This window comes from Dichotomopilus funicola (genome assembly GCF_033296635.1).
Source record: "Dichotomopilus funicola strain CBS 141.50 unplaced genomic scaffold C8A04scaffold_9, whole genome shotgun sequence".
NCBI lineage: Eukaryota > Fungi > Ascomycota > Sordariomycetes > Sordariales > Chaetomiaceae > Dichotomopilus > Dichotomopilus funicola.
In genome coordinates this window covers 431,638-448,979 of record NW_026944030.1, presented here as the reverse complement: position 1 = coordinate 448,979, position 17,342 = coordinate 431,638, and the positions used below count along the sequence as shown (strand labels likewise).

General features: G+C 57.2%; 6 protein-coding genes across 6 annotated transcripts; 3 read left to right on the top strand and 3 right to left on the bottom strand.

The window, feature by feature from the left end:
* Window positions 1-206: 206 nt before the first annotated feature.
* On the bottom strand, window positions 207-1,433 carry C8A04DRAFT_25890 (uncharacterized protein; the record flags this gene model as incomplete). Its single annotated transcript, XM_062779733.1, has 2 exons — window positions 207-1,187; window positions 1,260-1,433. The coding sequence occupies 2 exons, from the start codon at window positions 1,431-1,433 to the stop codon at window positions 207-209; spliced, it is 1,155 nt and encodes a 384-aa protein (XP_062639751.1).
* An 886-nt stretch (window positions 1,434-2,319) lies between these two features.
* On the top strand, window positions 2,320-3,857 carry C8A04DRAFT_9862 (putative S-adenosyl-L-methionine-dependent methyltransferase-domain-containing protein; the record flags this gene model as incomplete). Its single annotated transcript, XM_062785659.1, has 3 exons — window positions 2,320-2,559; window positions 2,665-2,869; window positions 2,941-3,857. 3 exons carry the CDS (start codon window positions 2,320-2,322, stop codon window positions 3,855-3,857), a joined length of 1,362 nt encoding a protein of 453 aa, XP_062639750.1.
* Window positions 3,858-5,069: 1,212 nt separating this feature from the next.
* Window positions 5,070-7,142, bottom strand: C8A04DRAFT_35083 (lung seven transmembrane receptor-domain-containing protein; the record flags this gene model as incomplete). The annotated part of the gene is made up of 6 exons (XM_062783035.1): window positions 5,070-6,100; window positions 6,184-6,258; window positions 6,318-6,358; window positions 6,431-6,914; window positions 6,975-7,002; window positions 7,068-7,142. 6 exons carry the CDS (start codon window positions 7,140-7,142, stop codon window positions 5,070-5,072), a joined length of 1,734 nt encoding a protein of 577 aa, XP_062639749.1.
* A 774-nt stretch (window positions 7,143-7,916) lies between these two features.
* On the top strand, window positions 7,917-9,725 carry C8A04DRAFT_25887 (cyclophilin-like domain-containing protein; the record flags this gene model as incomplete). Its single annotated transcript, XM_062779732.1, has 1 exon — window positions 7,917-9,725. One exon carries the CDS (start codon window positions 7,917-7,919, stop codon window positions 9,723-9,725), a length of 1,809 nt encoding a protein of 602 aa, XP_062639748.1.
* Window positions 9,726-10,532: 807 nt separating this feature from the next.
* Window positions 10,533-12,748, bottom strand: C8A04DRAFT_35081 (uncharacterized protein; the record flags this gene model as incomplete). Its single annotated transcript, XM_062783034.1, has 3 exons — window positions 10,533-10,553; window positions 10,586-12,550; window positions 12,689-12,748. 3 exons carry the CDS (start codon window positions 12,746-12,748, stop codon window positions 10,533-10,535), a joined length of 2,046 nt encoding a protein of 681 aa, XP_062639747.1.
* A 2,673-nt stretch (window positions 12,749-15,421) lies between these two features.
* On the top strand, window positions 15,422-16,686 carry C8A04DRAFT_25885 (chromatin associated protein KTI12; the record flags this gene model as incomplete). The annotated part of the gene is made up of 2 exons (XM_062779731.1): window positions 15,422-15,427; window positions 15,514-16,686. 2 exons carry the CDS (start codon window positions 15,422-15,424, stop codon window positions 16,684-16,686), a joined length of 1,179 nt encoding a protein of 392 aa, XP_062639746.1.
* Window positions 16,687-17,342: the final 656 nt, after the last annotated feature.

Sequence of the window (17,342 nt, the reverse complement as noted above, 5' to 3'; positions counted from 1 at the left end):
CATCATCGTTACGAGTTACAAGAATAGCAAACAAAATACACGCGCTGCTTTAACTAACTGACATCGAGGTATTCTTGTGATACAACCAAAAATAAATAAATAAAGTGATAACACAATGTCCCAATAGTAAACAACGGTTAAACTTCAATTCCAGCCTCCCACCGCACTCACACTAGTAGCCAGTATCCATAGGTATCCATAACAAATCAAAACCTCAACTTCGGCAAAACAAAAACCACCAAAACCAACACAACCATCAACCCATAAATAAAGCCATACAGCCTCAATCGTCCCCACCACCCCTCCCCCTCCGTCATCCTTGTCAACATCCCCATTTTGCGCGTAACCCCTTCCATATCCTGGCCGGTTTTACTCAGCCCGCGTCCCGCACGGTCGACTAATTCGCGGTCCTCTTCGAGCGAGGCGCTGAAGGCGTGGGAGGACTGTTTGAGTTCGGAGGCCAGGCGGAGGATGGAGGAGGAGAGGGCGTCTTGTTCGGCGCGTTGGTGGTCGAGGATGGCTTCGGTTGTGGAGATGGCTGTTGTGGGGGATCGAGTTGTTGTTGTTGGGGGTGAGGTTGGGGAGGTTGTTGGGGGGGTTGGTTGGGTGGTGTTGAGGAGGGAGGAGGTGGTGGATGCGCGGGTTGGTGGTGGGTGTGGATGAGATTGTGATGGTGAGTGGGATTGGGATTCTGGAGGGTTTTGGGATTGTGACTGGGCGTGAGGGGTGTGGCGAGGCCGGAGAGTTTGGGAGGTTACCGTGGTTTGTTCTTGTTGTGGTTCTCTATTCGGAGGATCGTCTGTCTTATCATCGAGCTGCGGTTGTGGTTGTGGTGGTGGGTGCGATGTTTGAGGCTCGCCCCTCGACTCCTGTGGTGCATCGGCAGACTGAGTCGACTCCAAGCTCTCGCTAGGAGTAGCGATAATATCAGCCAAAATATCCTCCCCATCAGACGTATCGTCGTCGTCGTCACGGCCGTCCTTATTCCCCTCCTCAAAACTCCGCCCGCTTCTGCTCCTCCCAGCCGCAGCAAACTCAGCCAGATCGCTCAGCCGCTCAGACAATTGGTCAAGAATCTCCTGCTTCTGCACCAAGTCGGTCTGAATGTCCTGGCGACGGGCGTGGATCTTGACGGTGAGAGCTTCCTGCTCGAGCTTCGTGAGGAGCGACCGCGCATATTGGACGTTCTACGAGCAGCGGCCTGTGTTAGCGCAATGGTTTTCTCAAATGGTGGTGGTGTGGTGTTGCGGGTGACCTACCGCTCGCGCCTTGTCCCTCTCAAACTCGCTGTCCCGCAAGCGCGCCTCGCGCTCGGCGTCGGCGTGGAGGATGGTGCGTTGTAGGCGAGTGAGCAGCAGGGTGAGGTCGGTCTGGGGGTCGGCGCCGCGGCGGGGGACTGGCGTTGCGGTGACGCCGTGGATTAGTCGAGCCATGGTAGGGGCTGTCGGTAGCCGGGAATACGTATGCGGTGCGTTGCGGTATGCTGCGATGTTGTGGATGCTGTCGGGTCGGACTGAGTGGATGGGTTTGGAATGAGGTTGTCACGAGTTGATGAAAGAGTACTGTGCGCAAACGACACTGTATGCGCCCCTGCACATTGAATCAAGCAGTTGACATGTGGCACGAGCTGGTCGTTGAGCACTGACATCACCCCCTGGACTGCTGTGCTGATTAGGGTTAGGGTTCAATGAGTCTCCAGAGCGATAAGAGAGCTATCCGTTCTGGGTAACCTTCAAGCTTCAATATCCTCAACGGCACAACACTACCCGGGCCTTTTCTCTTCTGGAATTTTCCTCTTCTTTTTCTCGCCACCTCGCTACACTCTCATTAGAGAGGTGTTATGGTTGCGTGATATCCATTCCTCGATCCACACACCATGAGGGCCGCATCCCGGGCATTGAGGCGGACACCCTCCCGCGCTCTCTCACTTGGCACAAGTCCGTTTCTCGCGACAAGAACATGGCCGGGCTCGGCTTGGGCCGGGAAATCAAGCTTTCCTTCATGTGTGCAATCTAGGACCGGGCTCAGGATTGCAGCATCACAGCAGAGGCAATTTTCCACCCCGACAAATTCTGGAAGCTCAGGGAGCTCAGGAAGTGAGAACCCCGCGCTCAGCGATGATGACCTCTCTGGGGAGCGGAAATGGTCGACACCCTTAGCGAAGCAACTAGGGGCCGCCATCCAGGTGGGTGCTGGCTCTTTTAACCGTTTCTCTCTCCTACTACCCTTATATCCCGCTCAGCCCATAAACACCTACACTCGCATTCCACTAAGCTAACCGTGATTTAGACCACTGGCCCTGTGCCCTTAGCCAGCTACATGCGCATGTGCCTGACGGCCGACATTGGCGGCTACTACACCGGCGCATTGGAAGAGGGCCGGGACCAGTTCGGCCTAAAGGGCGATTTCGTGACTTCTCCCGAGATTTCCCAGGTGTTTGGCGAGCTCTGCGGCATCTGGTATGTGGCCGAGTGGATGGCCCAGGGCCGCCGGAGTCAGGGGGTCGAGCTGATTGAGGTCGGCCCCGGTCGTGGCACTCTGATGGACGATATGCTGCGGGTGAGTGAGATTTTCGATGCTTTTTCGAGACGGGCCGAAAAGAAAGACGGAAAGAAGTCACGAGACGAGAGGCCAGGAAAAAGACGGCAGACTGACACTCGGCAGACTATCCAGCGATTCCCGGACATGGCCAACAGTATCGACGCCATCTACATGGTCGAGGCCAGCGCGGAGTTAAGGATGGCGCAAAAGAACCTGCTCTGCGGCGAGGATGCCCCCATGAGCGAGTCCAAGGTCGGCTACCACAGCGTATGCAAACACAGCGCTCTGCCCATTGTTTGGACCGAGACTATCAAGTCCATCCCTGTTGGTTCGTCACCTCAACCCCCCTTTCCCCGTAATCTACCATCTCGTGATAACAACCTGACCGTCTCTCTCTAGCCCCCGAGAAAACACCATTTATCATGGCCCACGAGTTCTTCGACGCCCTCCCAATCCACGCCTTCGAGCTCGTCTCCGTCCCACCCACGCAAACCACCGCCCGCACCCCAACCGATACCTCCTCCCCATCCTCCAAAACCTCCCACCCCACCCTCCAATGGCGCGAGCTCATGGTCTCCCCCACCCCCCCAGGCTCAACCCACGCCTCCCTGCGCACCCCAACCTCCCAATCCCACGACACCCCACCCCCCGACTTCCAACTCACCCTCGCCAAAGCCCCGACCCGGCACGCCCTCTACCTCCCCGAATCCTCCCCGCGCTACCGCTCCCTCAAAACCACCGTCGGCCCCGGCGCCCTCCTGGAAATCTGTCCCGACGCCGCCCTCTACGCAGCCGACTTCGCCTCCCGCATCGGCGGCTCCCCGCAACACCCCAAACCCCAGCCCTCCGGCGCAGCCCTAATCCTCGACTACGGTCCCGGGGACGGGACCATCCCGACCAACTCGCTGCGGGGTATCAGCCGCCACCGCCGTGTCAGTCCCTTCGCCGAGCCGGGGCTGACTGACTTGTCGGCCGACGTGGATTTTGCTGCGTTGGCGGAGTCTGCTACGCGCGCGAGTGAGGGGGTGGAGGTGCATGGGCCGGTGGCGCAGGCGGACTTTCTGGAGTTGATGGGGATTCGGGAACGGGTTGAGATGCTTGCTCGTGCGATGCGGGATGCTTCTTCTGGCACGGTGGCAGGAACAACACAAGAAGACGTCACCAAAGCAGTGGAAGACGTGAAGAAGGCCTGGGGCCGTCTGGTCGATCGCGGGCCGAACGGGATGGGCAAGATCTACAAGGCGCTGGCTATCTTACCGGAGAACGGAGGACGCCGGCGGCCGGTTGGGTTTGGAGGGGATGTTGTGGGGGCTTGATCGTGCATTACGCTCGAAGGTGGGAAGACGGTGAACTTCAGGAGGCGAAAGTGAAGGGGGGTTAGAATGTGTTGGCCGATGAATCTATTTGTACAGTACGGCCGTGGGTGCGCATGGACATAGACGACCCTAACCCTGATTCTCGAATGAGCGAGAAACGGTGCTCGCTCTCAAAACGACATTTCGAGGTCAATACAGCAGCAGATTATGGGAAATACACCCTAAAAAAGCTTGGCCGTATACCTTCTATATAGGCCGCCGTATCTAATAAGTCTTTCTACCAGTTTACTTTGTATTCGTGTGCTGCCGCTGTGTTTTAGGGGCGTGTTCGACGTTCAAACTCGAGGTTTGGCCGAGTTGACTAAGGCGCTACGTTATGGTGCAGGGGTATGAGCTGCACGTACAACCCTAACCCTTGATAATAGAATGCATCAGAAACGTTGGCCAGCTCTCAATACGACCTTCCCGGGACGTTATAGCGACACATTATGGGAAATACACCCTAAGAAGCCTTGGGCGTATACTTTTGATACAGGCTGCTATATCTAAGAACTTTTGTTGCCAGTTTCTGTTATTTTCGCGTGCTGCTGCTGTGTTATACGGGCCTGATCGACGTCCAAACTCGAGGTTTGGCCGAGTGGTCGGAGGCGCCGTGTTATGGTACAGGGGTATAAGCTGCATATATAACCCTAACCCTTGATTATAGAATAGGAGAAGTTGGTATGTTAGAAAAGTTGCTCGAGGAGGTAGCAAGGGACAACCTAGATCAAGACCACAAGCTAAACAACCTCATAGTTCGCAAGACAGAAACCAAACTGAACCAGCGATGCGATAGTGGTTACGGCCATGATTGATGTAACATCATGTATTACCGAACTATGTACACCTCCGCTCTAACACACACAGTCCACCGATACGGATACCCTGTAAGACGGAAACAATGAGACGGCAATCCAAACGAGAAAAACATTATCCGCCAAAAAAAAAAAAACGCCATCCTCCGCTATAGTGATAATATACACAAGACCACGCCCAGTCCTGCTTTCTTGTCCTCCCGAGTTATCAATAATCTCTTTCCCACCCCATCCGCTTCGACCTCTTTCTTTGAGACCTTCTATACACACCTCCTCCCTTCTTACCGCTATCAACCCAACACCCCCCCTTTCACCGCCCCACATCATCCCCTCCCCCCCACCTTCACAATCCCAACACCTACTTTTTCCCCTTAACCATCTGCGCCGACTCCTCCTCACTATCATCCTCCTCCTCATCATCATCGTCATCATCATCGTCATCATCCGACTCCCCCGACCCCGACTCCTCCTCATCAGAAAACTTCCCATCATCTCCCACAGCAAATATCGTCTCCCCGTTATCCAGCGACGCCCTCGCCGGTTGCGAAGACGACGCCGCTGCACCGGCGGCGGCACCGGCAGCGGCACCGGCGGCAGCCACTGAGAAGCCGCGCGACTGTGATTGCGACCCGCTTTGGTTTTCGAAGCCGGGTAATGTGCTCCCCGTCTGCTTCTTGTTACCGCCAATTCTAGCCTCCTCATCTTCGTCATCCGACTCGTCCGGATTGCCAATATCGAGGTTAGCAATCTCAAACGTGCCATCGTCGTCCTGAGCAATCTCATCACTCATGGCGAAACGGCGATTATTGGCCGTGGGCCGCCAGACGTATGCGATGAAGGCGACATCGCCAAAGTAGACAATGTTGAGCCAGCCGTCGAGGACGAACCAGCGGGTCTTCCAGTGGAAGGGGACGAAGTCCGGGTCGCGCGCCGAGGCGAAGGTGAAGGAGTTGAAGAAGAAGAAGGCGAAGATGACGAGGATGGAGATGAGGATGCACCACCATAGTTTGCGGTACATGGCCTCTTTGACGTGCTGTTTGCGCTCGCGGAGGTCCTTGAGCGTCCAGCTGAGGGAGTTAAGGGTCCAGACGTAGAAGGCTGTCAGCGTGCCGGCTAAGGGGAAGACGATGAGGAGGACGAAGGGGCCGGCGGTATCCGGGTTGACTACGAGACTGGTGATGGCGTAGACGATACCGAAGACGAAGTGGGCGATGGCGAGCCACCGGACGTAGATCATGGTACGGCCGAGGGTCGGCTTGACCACGCCGTAGCCCATGCAGACGATTAGGAGGAGGAAGAAGGAAAAGGAGTTGCGGGCCGCGTTAAGGATGGCGACGATGACGAGCAGGACTTGAGATCCCACATTGGATCCGTTCCTATTGAGGTAGTCTGGGGGTTGTTAGTGACGGTGGTCTTTCGGGGGGGGAAAAGGGGCTAGAGAAAAAAGGGGGTTAGGGTTAGGCTAGACATACCGTAGAAGCCCCAAGTCATGAGCATCTCAATGACCAAGAAAATGAGAATGGCCGTGATATAGTTTTGCACGGCCACTATTCCAGATTAACATGCTATCCCACAACGGGAGGGGGGAAAAGACGGATGTGCTTACGTATGTCGGACCTGTGTTGGAAGTACAAAAACCCCCAGAACCTGCCATGTTCGTCAGCTCACAACTCACACAACCCTGACGGTAGTCCGGAAAGGTGCCTCTAGGATACGCACACTGAAACCAGAGCATATGCAAGCGTGATGCCGCCGTAGAAGGGCAGCTTGGGGATCTGCGTAGCCGGAAGCTCGCCGTACGCGTTGCGGAACTCGATAATGGCCTCGTAGTTGGTGGCGTCGAACTTCTCAGTGACGACGCAGAAGTAGCCGGTCTTGGCGATGGGGTACTTGATGGGCTTCGAGTCCTTGAGGTGGACGGCCTCGGTCAAGATGACGTTGACGGATTGCTCGGTGGCGTTAGGGGCCACGAGGAACTTGCCAATGTCGGTCTGGTTGCAGTATCCGGCATCGACGAACTCGGGCTGGCAGATGGCGGCCCGGTCAGCGCCGTCGGGCAGCACGTCGAGGAAGCTCTGGTCCATCCAGTCGAAGATGAGCAGGCTGACTACCGGGTCGTCGCCCCCGTCCTTACCGACGCCGGTGAACTTGACGTGGATGAAGGGGTCGACGGGACCGCCCCATGAGCTTTTGCTATACATGCCTGTGTAGTGTCAGAGGTGTTTGCGAGGCGTAGGGCTGAAGCCGGGCAGGGAGGACAAACCGGCACATCGTTGGTTATCGTCTTGATCCTGATGCGCATCTCGTATTAGCCGGCTGCTTGACGCAGTAGCGGGGACACCAGCAACATAATTACAAGCTTGACTTCCAATGCCGCTGCTGTCCACGCGGACAGCAGTAAGGCAAGGAGAAACCCTGCCCAGCGCCTCATATTCAACAATGTGTGGAGGCCCTCCTCTGCGACTTATATAGTGATATGTGCTGTCGTATATGAAGCTAGCAAGGCGTTGATGCTGCGGCGAGTGAGCTTGGTCAATCAGACGACGAACAAGCTCAGGGCTGGCCAGCGGCAAGACGGGGAGGGGCGGCCCCGGTCAATTCCGATGCGATGGCTGTCGAATTCGTTGAATCCGTCGAGCCCGTCATGCGTGTGTGGCTTCTTTTCTCTCGTTGCTTGGCTCTCGTTCTCGCTCCCCCTTTTGCGGTGCGGTCGCGGGGCAGACGTCGGCGGTTTGACGGGGCAATCAAGATAGCCAAGGTTTCTTATGTAGGGACCGTGACGCTGGATTCGAAGTAGGCGTCGGGGTTTGGAATCAGGGTCGGGAGTGAGGATAGTTCAAAGCTTCGACGTTCTGTGCTTCGGCTCCGTGCTTCCCACCTCCAACCTGGAACTGCGACGGCCCAGCTCTTGGCGGGACCTTCCCTGACCCACTAATGCCGGCTGCGCCGTATGAAACGCGTCAACGGGCGATCGCGCACTGTGGCCCTGGGCAGCTGCGATAAGATAAGGTAAGGCTGGCGGCATTCGTTCCTTTCAGAACATCATGCATTTTATTCCAGAATCTTGGGCCAATTCAACATTTTACACTCCATTTTACATTTCCTCGTTTTTGAACCCACTGATCCGACCGGTCGCTCTCCTCTCTCCTCCTTTTACCAACCTATTATCGAATCCCGCCGGCGGGACGCCTGCACACCAGCGACAATGGGCAAGGGCACCGACAAACTCTACATCACGCACTCGGAGTGGTCGTCATCGGACGCCTACAGTGCTAGCGTTGGCTCCAATGCGCGCTCTCGCGGTGATGGGACAACATACGCGAGCTTCAAGCGACTCCCCTTCAATTTCTGCGCCGCCAGCCTCCAGCCTTTCAAGAACCCGGTCTGCACCCCTAGCGGCACCATATTCGACGTCGAAGTCATCAGCGCGTGGCTGGACAAGAACAAGACCAACCCCGTCGACGGCGAGCCGCTCGCGGCCAAGGACCTGATTCGCCTCAACTTTTCGCGCAACGCCGACACGAGCGCTGCGGGGGCCGACGACACGGACGCCAGCGGCGACTTCATCGACCCCGTCACCTTCAAGGTGCTCACCGACAACACGCACATCGTGGCCGTCCGCCACGGCGCCTACGCCAACGTCTTCGCGTGGGATACCGTCGAGCGCATGAACATCAAGACCAAGATGTGGCGAGACCTGCTCGACGACGCCGAGTTCACGCGCAAGGACATCATCACCCTGCAGGACCCGCAAAACGCAGCTAGCCGCGACCTCAGCCAGTTCCAACACCTGAAGGACGGAGGGGACGCGCTCCCCACAAAAGAGCACAAGGAACAGCGCGAGCAGGGCAACATCAACATCGGCGCGCTCGGTCGGATAGGGGACAAGGTGCTCCGCGCTAAGGAGGCCGTCGAGCGCGCGCGCCAGGCCCGCGCAACCGGCACCGACGTCAATCGCACCGCCAAGTCAGCGTCCGCAGGCACCAACACCACGCGCGCACCTTACCAATCCGCAATTGTTGAGAAGAAGAAACTAGCCCCCAACGCGGCGGCCTACACCACCGGCCAGGCAGCCGCGTCCTTCACCTCCACAGGCCTCACCCCCTCCACATCAGGCGAGCGCGCAATACTGTCCGACGAAGAATGGATGCTAGTCCCACGGCGCATCAAACACAAGGGCTACGCGCGACTAGACACAAACCTCGGCCCACTAACCGTCGAGCTACACACCGACACAGCACCCAAAGCAGTCTGGAACTTCCTCCGGCTCGCAGAGAAGGGCTACTACCGCGGCGTATCCTTCCACCGCAACATCCGCAACTTCATGATCCAAGGCGGCGACCCAACCGGCACCGGCCGCGGCGGACAAAGCATATGGGGACGCACCTTCGCCGACGAGCTCGAGGGCCCACACGTGCACGACACCCGCGGCGTTCTAAGCATGGCCAACAAAGGCCGCAACACCAACTCATCGCAATTCTTCATCACCTACCGCCCGGCCAAGCACCTCGACCGCAAGCACACCGTCTTCGGCCGCGTGGTCACCGCCGCCGATGGGGATGCCTCGACCGGCCAGAATAACACCACCACCCTCAATCGCATGGAAGCCGTGCCCGTGGAGGAAAACACCAACCGGCCGCTGCAGGATATCACGATCCAAGACATCGTCGTGCTGATTGATCCGTTTGCCGAGTTCCTCAAGGATAAGAAATCCAAAGAAGATGATGCCCAAGCGCAGGAGGAAATCAAGCGGCGCGGCGGGACGGAGGATGATCGCACGACGTGGACGGGAAAGCGGTTGCGGGATGATCAGGGGAATTCGCTGGGAAGGGGGGATAGCGATGGGGGGGTGGGGAGGTATTTGAAGATTGCGCAGCAGCAGGGGACGGAAGGGAAAGGGGCGTCAACGGCGTCGACGGGGCAGGGGAGGATAGAGACGTGGGAGGAGGAGCAGGCGCCGGCGAAGAAGAGGGCTAAGACGGGGGGTGGGTTTGGTAATTTTGATGGTTGGTAGGGGTCGATGACAGCAGACAACGAACACACACGAATTGAAGCATTGGCAGGCGTTTTGGGAAAGGCGGCTCCTTGTGCGAGTTGGGGCTCGGATGGTAATTTGGGCGGTTGTATATTTCAGCGGTCGGGTTGACGACGCATTGTTCATTCACTGAGCTGCAAGCTGCTAAGTATGAAGACGTAGTATCACACAGGATGACATCAGTGGACATATCTTCATTGGACACACCCCAGCTTATATATGTTCATATATAATAAAGTAAATAAATAAATAAATGTACGGCCTGATCACGCACTAAAGAAATCGGCCTCAAAAGCAAGGCTCAAACAACCCCCGGATATGTTGTCCTGATCCGACTCCCCGGCCGTCCGAACCGTTGTATTTCCGTTCCGTTCCTGTCCCAAGTGGTATCACGAATCCTCTAGTTCCTTGGCCAGGTGTATCCTTTCCTTCCTTTTTCCCCTTCCCTTGTAAATCCAGCACCAGTTTGCCTTGATTCGGGTATATATATCCCCCTCACCCCTTTGGTTGATTGTTGTTGTTGTTCTTGTTGTTCATGTCAAGATTGGTGTGAACGTCGTGCGTTGTGTTGTCGTTGATCCCTCCCATTGTCCCGTCCAGTGCCTGTGTCCATCCTTGGAGAAGGGGAAACATCATACCGCTGGGATATATACCGGTGAAACAGCAGAAACAGCAGCCATATCAATCCCACTGATCCCAACTTCAAGATCCCCAGTACCAATATCATCACCAAGACCAAGACCCACACCAACAGCCCCATCCAAACCCGGATCAACAACCACACCCTCATCCCCAGGCACAGTTATACTAGGCATTGTTATACCCTGTGTAGCACCTACATCCCCCTCCCTCGCCGCCCGCCGTTCCAACAACCCCGCCACAACATCCGCCTGCCTAATCCCCGTCTCCATATACAGCGTCCGCATCCTCTCAATAACATACGCCCTTCTCGCCGCGCCACACACCGACGACATCCCGCCCACATACATTGGCCACACCAGCGTGCTGGTTGCTGAGACGAGGAGCATGTACCGCTCTGCTTCTTCGGTGGCGTTGGCGTTGCCTGTTATGTCGTCTTCTTTGACGCCGTTGTCTTCGAGGGAGTCACCCGTAAGGGGTGAGGAGGGGGTTAGAGAGGAGTTGCCGGTTACGTCGAGCATGGTTAGGCCGCGGGAGTGGGGTGGTGGGGCATTTTGGATTGGGGTGGTGATGGGGCTGCTGGTGGTGTTGGATGGCGAGGTTGGAGGGGACGGGGTCATGCGGATTTCGACTGTGGAGAGGGGGGATGTGGCGGGTTTGTTGTTGTTGATATCGTGAGGATCGTCGTTGCCGTGGGTGACTTCCATTCGACTATCGATGCTGCCGACGGGCGGTGTGGTGATGAGACCTAGCTGCTGGGGCACGCTGGCGATGATATCGGACAAAATATGCTCCAGCTTCCGCTGGGATGTGCGATGCACCTCGAGATACTGGGCAGCGTCAAGAGTCGGCGCGGGCCCGTGGAGGTCGCGAGTGATGACGGTGATGACGGTCTCGAGAATGAGGATGCGGGTGCAGTGGATGTGGTTCCAGGCGTCGGCGTGCTGGATCGACGGGTAGAGGTGGTACACGTCGCCGTAGACGGCCGGGTGGTATTGCGGCTGCTGTTGCTGCGGGAGGCGGAACGCGCGGTAGTGCCACGACGGCGAGAGACCCGCGATCATGGTCTCGATATCGTGGTCGATGGCTAGGCTGCGGCTCACTATGGTGGCCGGGTCCGTTAAGAAACCGCTCTTGATCTCGGTGCGCAGCTGCAGCACCTTCATCTTGAGGGGCAGCAGGCGCTCCTCGGCGTTCTCGCTCCCGGCCGGCGACGCGCGCACCATGTCGTCCCATAGCTCGATGAGCGAGTCCGGCATGGGCACGTTCCGCTGAGCGCAGCTGACGACAACACGCTGACACAACATGCTGAACATCTTGCGCCCGGCTGCGGTGCGGAACTGGGCCGGCCCCCGCATGCGCGCCAGGGCCATGGCGCCGTTGACGTGTTCCTGGAACGCCTCGATCGTCGTCGTCGTGCGCGGCGTGTTCTCCGACATCATCTCGAAGACCCCCAGGATCAGCACCGATAGCATCGTGCTGTCCTTGACCGCGTCGGCGGGGTCCTGCAGCGCGCGGTTCGTCAGATGGAGCGCAGTGCCGTACGACTTGCGCGCCGCGTCCATCAGGTGCGGCAGCTGCGCGGTGCTCGCCAACCCCATGAGGCCCACGGCGGTCATGCTGGCCAGCACGACATCGACGTGGCAATCCACCTTCGGGGACGACGGCTTCCAGACGTCCCGGATGAAGTCGAACCGCTGGTGGGACACCGTCTCGTCCGCCGTGACATAGCGCGAGAAGAAGTAGGCGAACCCTTGTTCCTGACATGTTGGTGGGAGGGTGTACAACTGGGCCACCGGTGGTGAGCCCGGCCAGCTCCCCGAGTCAGGCGACATGAGACTGCTGCTATCATCGTTCTGGTACGGGATGATCCCCCAGCCGCCAGCCGAGCTGCTGCTGATGGTCACGGACCCAGGCGTGGGAGGCACAACTAGCGACAGCCGCGCGCGGGGCTCGGGCGTGACCGATGCCCGCCCTTCTGATCCCGATGGAGTAGATACTGGGCTTGCGATGGCGCCCTTCGACTTCCTACGGGCCCTCGCTTTGGCCTTCTTGATGACATGGAGACTCTCGTCGCGGAACATGAGGTCGGTGATGTTCCGGTAGCCGGGGCATGTCTCCTGTCTCTTGATGCATTGGCCGCATCCTGGCGCTTTCTGGTCGCACTGCGAGGTGTGTTAGAGTGAAAAGGAAGAAAGAGAGAAAACCTCCCCCCCCAAAAAGGGGAAGAAGACGGGAAAAGAAGAATAGCAATCACAAACGCCCAAAAAGAAGCAAAAGAAAAAGAAGCCCGGCAAACTTACCCGAATCTTGCGGCCCCGACAGTTGGAGCATCCCTTACTGGGCCGCCCGCAGTACACCATTGTGCGCCGAGTGCCTTAGTGAGCGATGAAGCCCAACGCCCAAACGCCAAAATTCCCAACGCGGTATCGAGCCCGAGGAGGACGGACGACAGATGACGGCCGCCACAACACAAGAACAGGCGGGCCGCAAAGCTTAGCCCAGGGCCTCGTCCACTTTTTTGCGTTGCGAGCGTTTGGAAATGTGGAGATCGTCTTGATTCCTTTGACCTGGACGACCCGGGGTTTGCCGGCCGTTGATAGTGTAGTGTAGCCGGTTCGTGGGCTGACTGACGTAAGAGAAAGAAAGGCTAGTGAGAATACTGACAATAGTGTAGTTACACTACACACAAGGACCCGGAGAACGTGAGTGAGGTGAACGAGAGACTGTTGAAAGCCTTGAGAAGTGCCCGTGAGAGAGCCTGGCTGAGAGCTAACTAGCCAGCTTCTTCGTGGAGCTCCCGTCTCGAGGCGTCCTGCTGTCAACTTAAAAGACAGGCGGGAGCCGTCGTAGATATCATCGCCCAGCGCGGCGTCTAGTCGTCCCGCGTGCTGCGTGCTCTGCGCGGTGTGGGTTCTCCTGAACCGGTTCTCCTGGATCGTTTCCCCGGCTGAGGTCGTACCGGGTAGGGCTCAATCCTGGCCCTGCCCCCCGGCTGGGTGCAACTCAGTCCTAGTTGATGGTGCTGTGGTTGTGTGGGACGTTGAAGAACAAGCCCCCGCCGAGCGACCGATTGGAGACGGGCTCGAGACGGCGAAATATCCAGAACACAGCCGCTTCTCGGGTTCGGGACCCCACAGCCTGTCGTCGACGTTACTCAGGTACTTGATGCTCCCGCGGCTGGTCCCCTGGCTGGTCCCTGGCTGGTGGCCGTTGCTTGATGCCTAGACACACTGCGGAATCCATGGCGGAGAGGGATGGGCAGGCTTTTTAGGCCCTTTGCCGGGTCTGGCGCGTGGAGTGTGGTGGACGGTGGTCCATGTACCTGCCTACCGCGACTCCACTCGTCGATGGGATCTGGACAGGGGTATTGCCTCTTTGGGAAACCTGTGCGAAGGCATTTTCCATGCAACCAGGAGATTGGCGTGTCTTGGCGAGGCTCCCACCAGCTCCAGCTCCAGGGACTGTGGCTCGTCTGGAAAGCTTAATTCGCATCGGCGCGCTTGTGATTCGTCCATCGTGTTGAATGGGACCACAGTCTGGGGACTTCACCCCACATCCCGGTCATGGTCATGGTTGGCCACGCCCACGAGCCACCGTCCCACTGTCCCACTCTCCCACTTCAAACATGACAGCAAGCAAGCAATCAATGGCAGGGTGGCATGGCCCCATCACGGCGATTGTTCGAAAGCACCTTCCATCTCGACTCCGATGAGGGTTGCTTGCTGACTGTCGTACAGCATATCTTGAGGAGGAACGCGGGGGCGCGCTGCCCAATGGTTGTGGAGATGGTCCTCGATCTCGCAAAGCCATGAACTGTGATACATTCCGGTTCACACCTCGGAGGACCTCAGGCCCGGCTTCGAACTGGCCCAGCGAGCCGATCGCTTCATTATCCTAGCCACCGACACGGCACGGGTTGTTGTCCCAAAGTTCCAAGCGTCGGGTGTCGTCAAGAAATAATTTGTGATCCGTGAGTCCTAGAAATTGCGGGCCGGTTGTGATGTCGATGGGTTGCGTGAAATTGTTCCCAGGCCCAAGCCACGAAAATACTCTAAAATTGACCTGTGTGATGTTGCTCGATGCGGCGCACAGCCAGGCGCTAGCCCTGGAACGGAACTAGGGCAGCAGAAAGAAGACCGCCCAGAATAGCCGCGCCCCCAAAGTTCGAGAACTTCTTGCAGCAACACCGACCGATTGGAATATCAAGAGAAAAGTTAAAAAGCAGTGCCCCATTACCCCGCTCGGCGCTTCTTGAGGGATAAACGAAAAGGGAGACCCGAGAAAAGAAGCCACGACCGTCACACCAGGGCCGGGCCAGGTTTCCGTATGTGGGTACAGTCTCCCCCGCCTCAGATCCGTACCTATCGTTGTGAGAAGTCCTAGACTCGACTGCACAGTAACATTGAAGTTCCCGTCATCCCACACCTCGACAATCCGCGCCGAGACAGGTCAAGCCGGAGGCATTCGGAAGCCGACCATGACGAGGTATCTCCCGCTCCAAAATCCTCCCGAGAAAAGAAAAGAAGTACGGGACTCGTGATGTGGGAGTAATGCTCGGGTTATTTCTTCGTCTATTCTACCTTGAAAATGTACTCCTTGTTCAACTTTATTTGTTCGGGTATACACGTGGAATACACATGCGTCCAGGCACAGTGTTTCACACCACTTGGTAGCATCTTCAGATTGGCGGGCCGGGTCCAGCAGTTCAGCCCTACGGATATCAGTCTGGTAAAGTTAGCTTGCTCATGACTGGTGCAACTGCGAGCTGCAGTGTCGAGACGGACGGCTAAAGGCTGTGTCACTTGCATCTCCAGAGCCCTACGGATACCGCTGCAATAAAATGCACATTAACCCCTAACCCTGGGGCATGCGAGCCAGTACGGACCCCGCAATGTTCGTTGAGTAACCCCACCATCCCGAAAGGGAACATTTCCCATAAACTTTCTATCGAGATTGAAACCACCAGCCTTATTACGCAGGGAGAGTAATTTCTGAGCTCTTAGGAATAGAGCTCAGGGCATACCTCCGTCGCCATGCCCGTGAGGTTCCCCGATTCCCTCTCAATTCCCATACTATTACCCCCCCCGCGATTGACCACACTCAATCACTAACTTGAACCCCCTAGCTCATCATCATCACCGGCCTCCCGACCTCCGGCAAAACCACCCGCGCCCGCCAACTCCACGCCTACCTCTCCTCCCGCCTCGCCGCGACCAGCCAACAACAACAACAGTCACAATCCCAACCCCCTCCAACCCCCCAATACCGCCTACACCTAATCTCCGACCCCTCCCTCTCCATCTCCCGCACAGTCTACGACCTCTCGCCCACCCAACTCCCCGCGCACGTGCGGTCAGCCAACGCATCCGAAAAGGACGCGCGCGCAGCCATCTACGCGGCCGTCAAACGCGTGCTCTCGCCCCGCGACATTGTCATTCTCGACGGACTGAACTACATCAAGGGGTGGCGGTATCAGCTGTTTTGCGAGGCGAAAAATGTCCGCACGGCGTGTTGTGTGTTGCAGATTGGGTGTGGGAGGGAGAGGGCTAGGGGGGTTAATGAGGCGCGGTTGGCGAGAAGGGGGGTGGATGGGGGGGAAGCTGTGGGAGATAAGGGAGAAAGGGGTGATGAGGTGAAAGCTGCACCGGGACAAGAACTAGCACCAGAATCAGAACCAGAACCCACAGCAGAGACCCCCGCAGTAGTCGCGGGCAACGACACCACCAACGACGAAGATGACAACGACGACGAAGAACCCTACACCCCCTCCAACTGGGAAAACCTCGTCTTCCGCTACGAAGAGCCCAACCCCATGACGCGCTGGGACTCCCCCCTCTTCACCCTAATCTGGGAAGACGACGACGCCCAAACCCAACAAGTCTTCGACAAGATCTGGGACACCATTGCCGGCGACAACCGCAAGGCTGTCAAACCCAACCAATCGACCGTCCAGCGCGACAAGGACCCTGGCGGGGACTATCTTTATATACTAGAGCGCGAGACGCAGGATATTGTGAAGAGGATTCTTGAGAGGCAGGCTGATGAGGGTGAAGGTGGGGAGGTCACGCTTCCCCGCGTGAATGGTGCCGCCGCCGCTGGTAGTGCTGGGGGGGAGGATTTGGTGGTTGAGTTGCCTGGGAAGAAGGTCGGGTTGCCGCAGCTGCAGCGGTATCGTCGGGCGTTCGTGGCGTTGAATCGAGGCGGGATTGGGTTGGAGGCTGTGGGGAAATTGGCTGCGGAGCGGTTGAGGGAGAGTTTTGTCGGGTATTTAAATGATGCTTTTGAGAAGGACGGTTGAAGGGGGGGGCTTATTACAGCATAAACGTGACCGGCGCTGGACTGTCGAGGGAAGCTTCCACAACCCTAGCACCCTGTCCGACTGACAACGGCTTGTGGTAAAAAACGAAAACTTGAAATCGAGGGCGTTCTCCTCGGCCAGGGCATTGAGAAACAGCAAGCACAGCGAACCACATGCCAAACTCGGCCCTAGTCCACCGGCACCAGTCGCCGAAAAGGAACAGAAATAGCCACCACAGACCCACCAACTCTGGACCCCGAGCCGTGGGATGCCAACGCGGCAATACCGCACTGAGTGTCCTGCTCAACGCTCTTATCTTGGAGCGACCGCTGGATACTCGCTGGATACCCCCCCTTGGCTCACGGTACCTGCCTGGAAGGATAAATGCGAGATATATTAGCAGGAAAGGGATTTAGCTGAAAACCGAACGAAGTAGAATTGATATGAGGGCTAGCAAGTTGAACTGCTCGTCCTTTTTGGAATGAACTTGCCGCGACAAAGTCAGATAGGTAACGCTACTAGCACAATATACCCCGGAAATCTACAATACCCAATCTACACACTCATACCTCCTCCACACACAAGCAAGACCGTCATAGAACGTGGGAAGAACGCCGATATGTACAATTATCACAAACCGAGTAACGTATCAAACC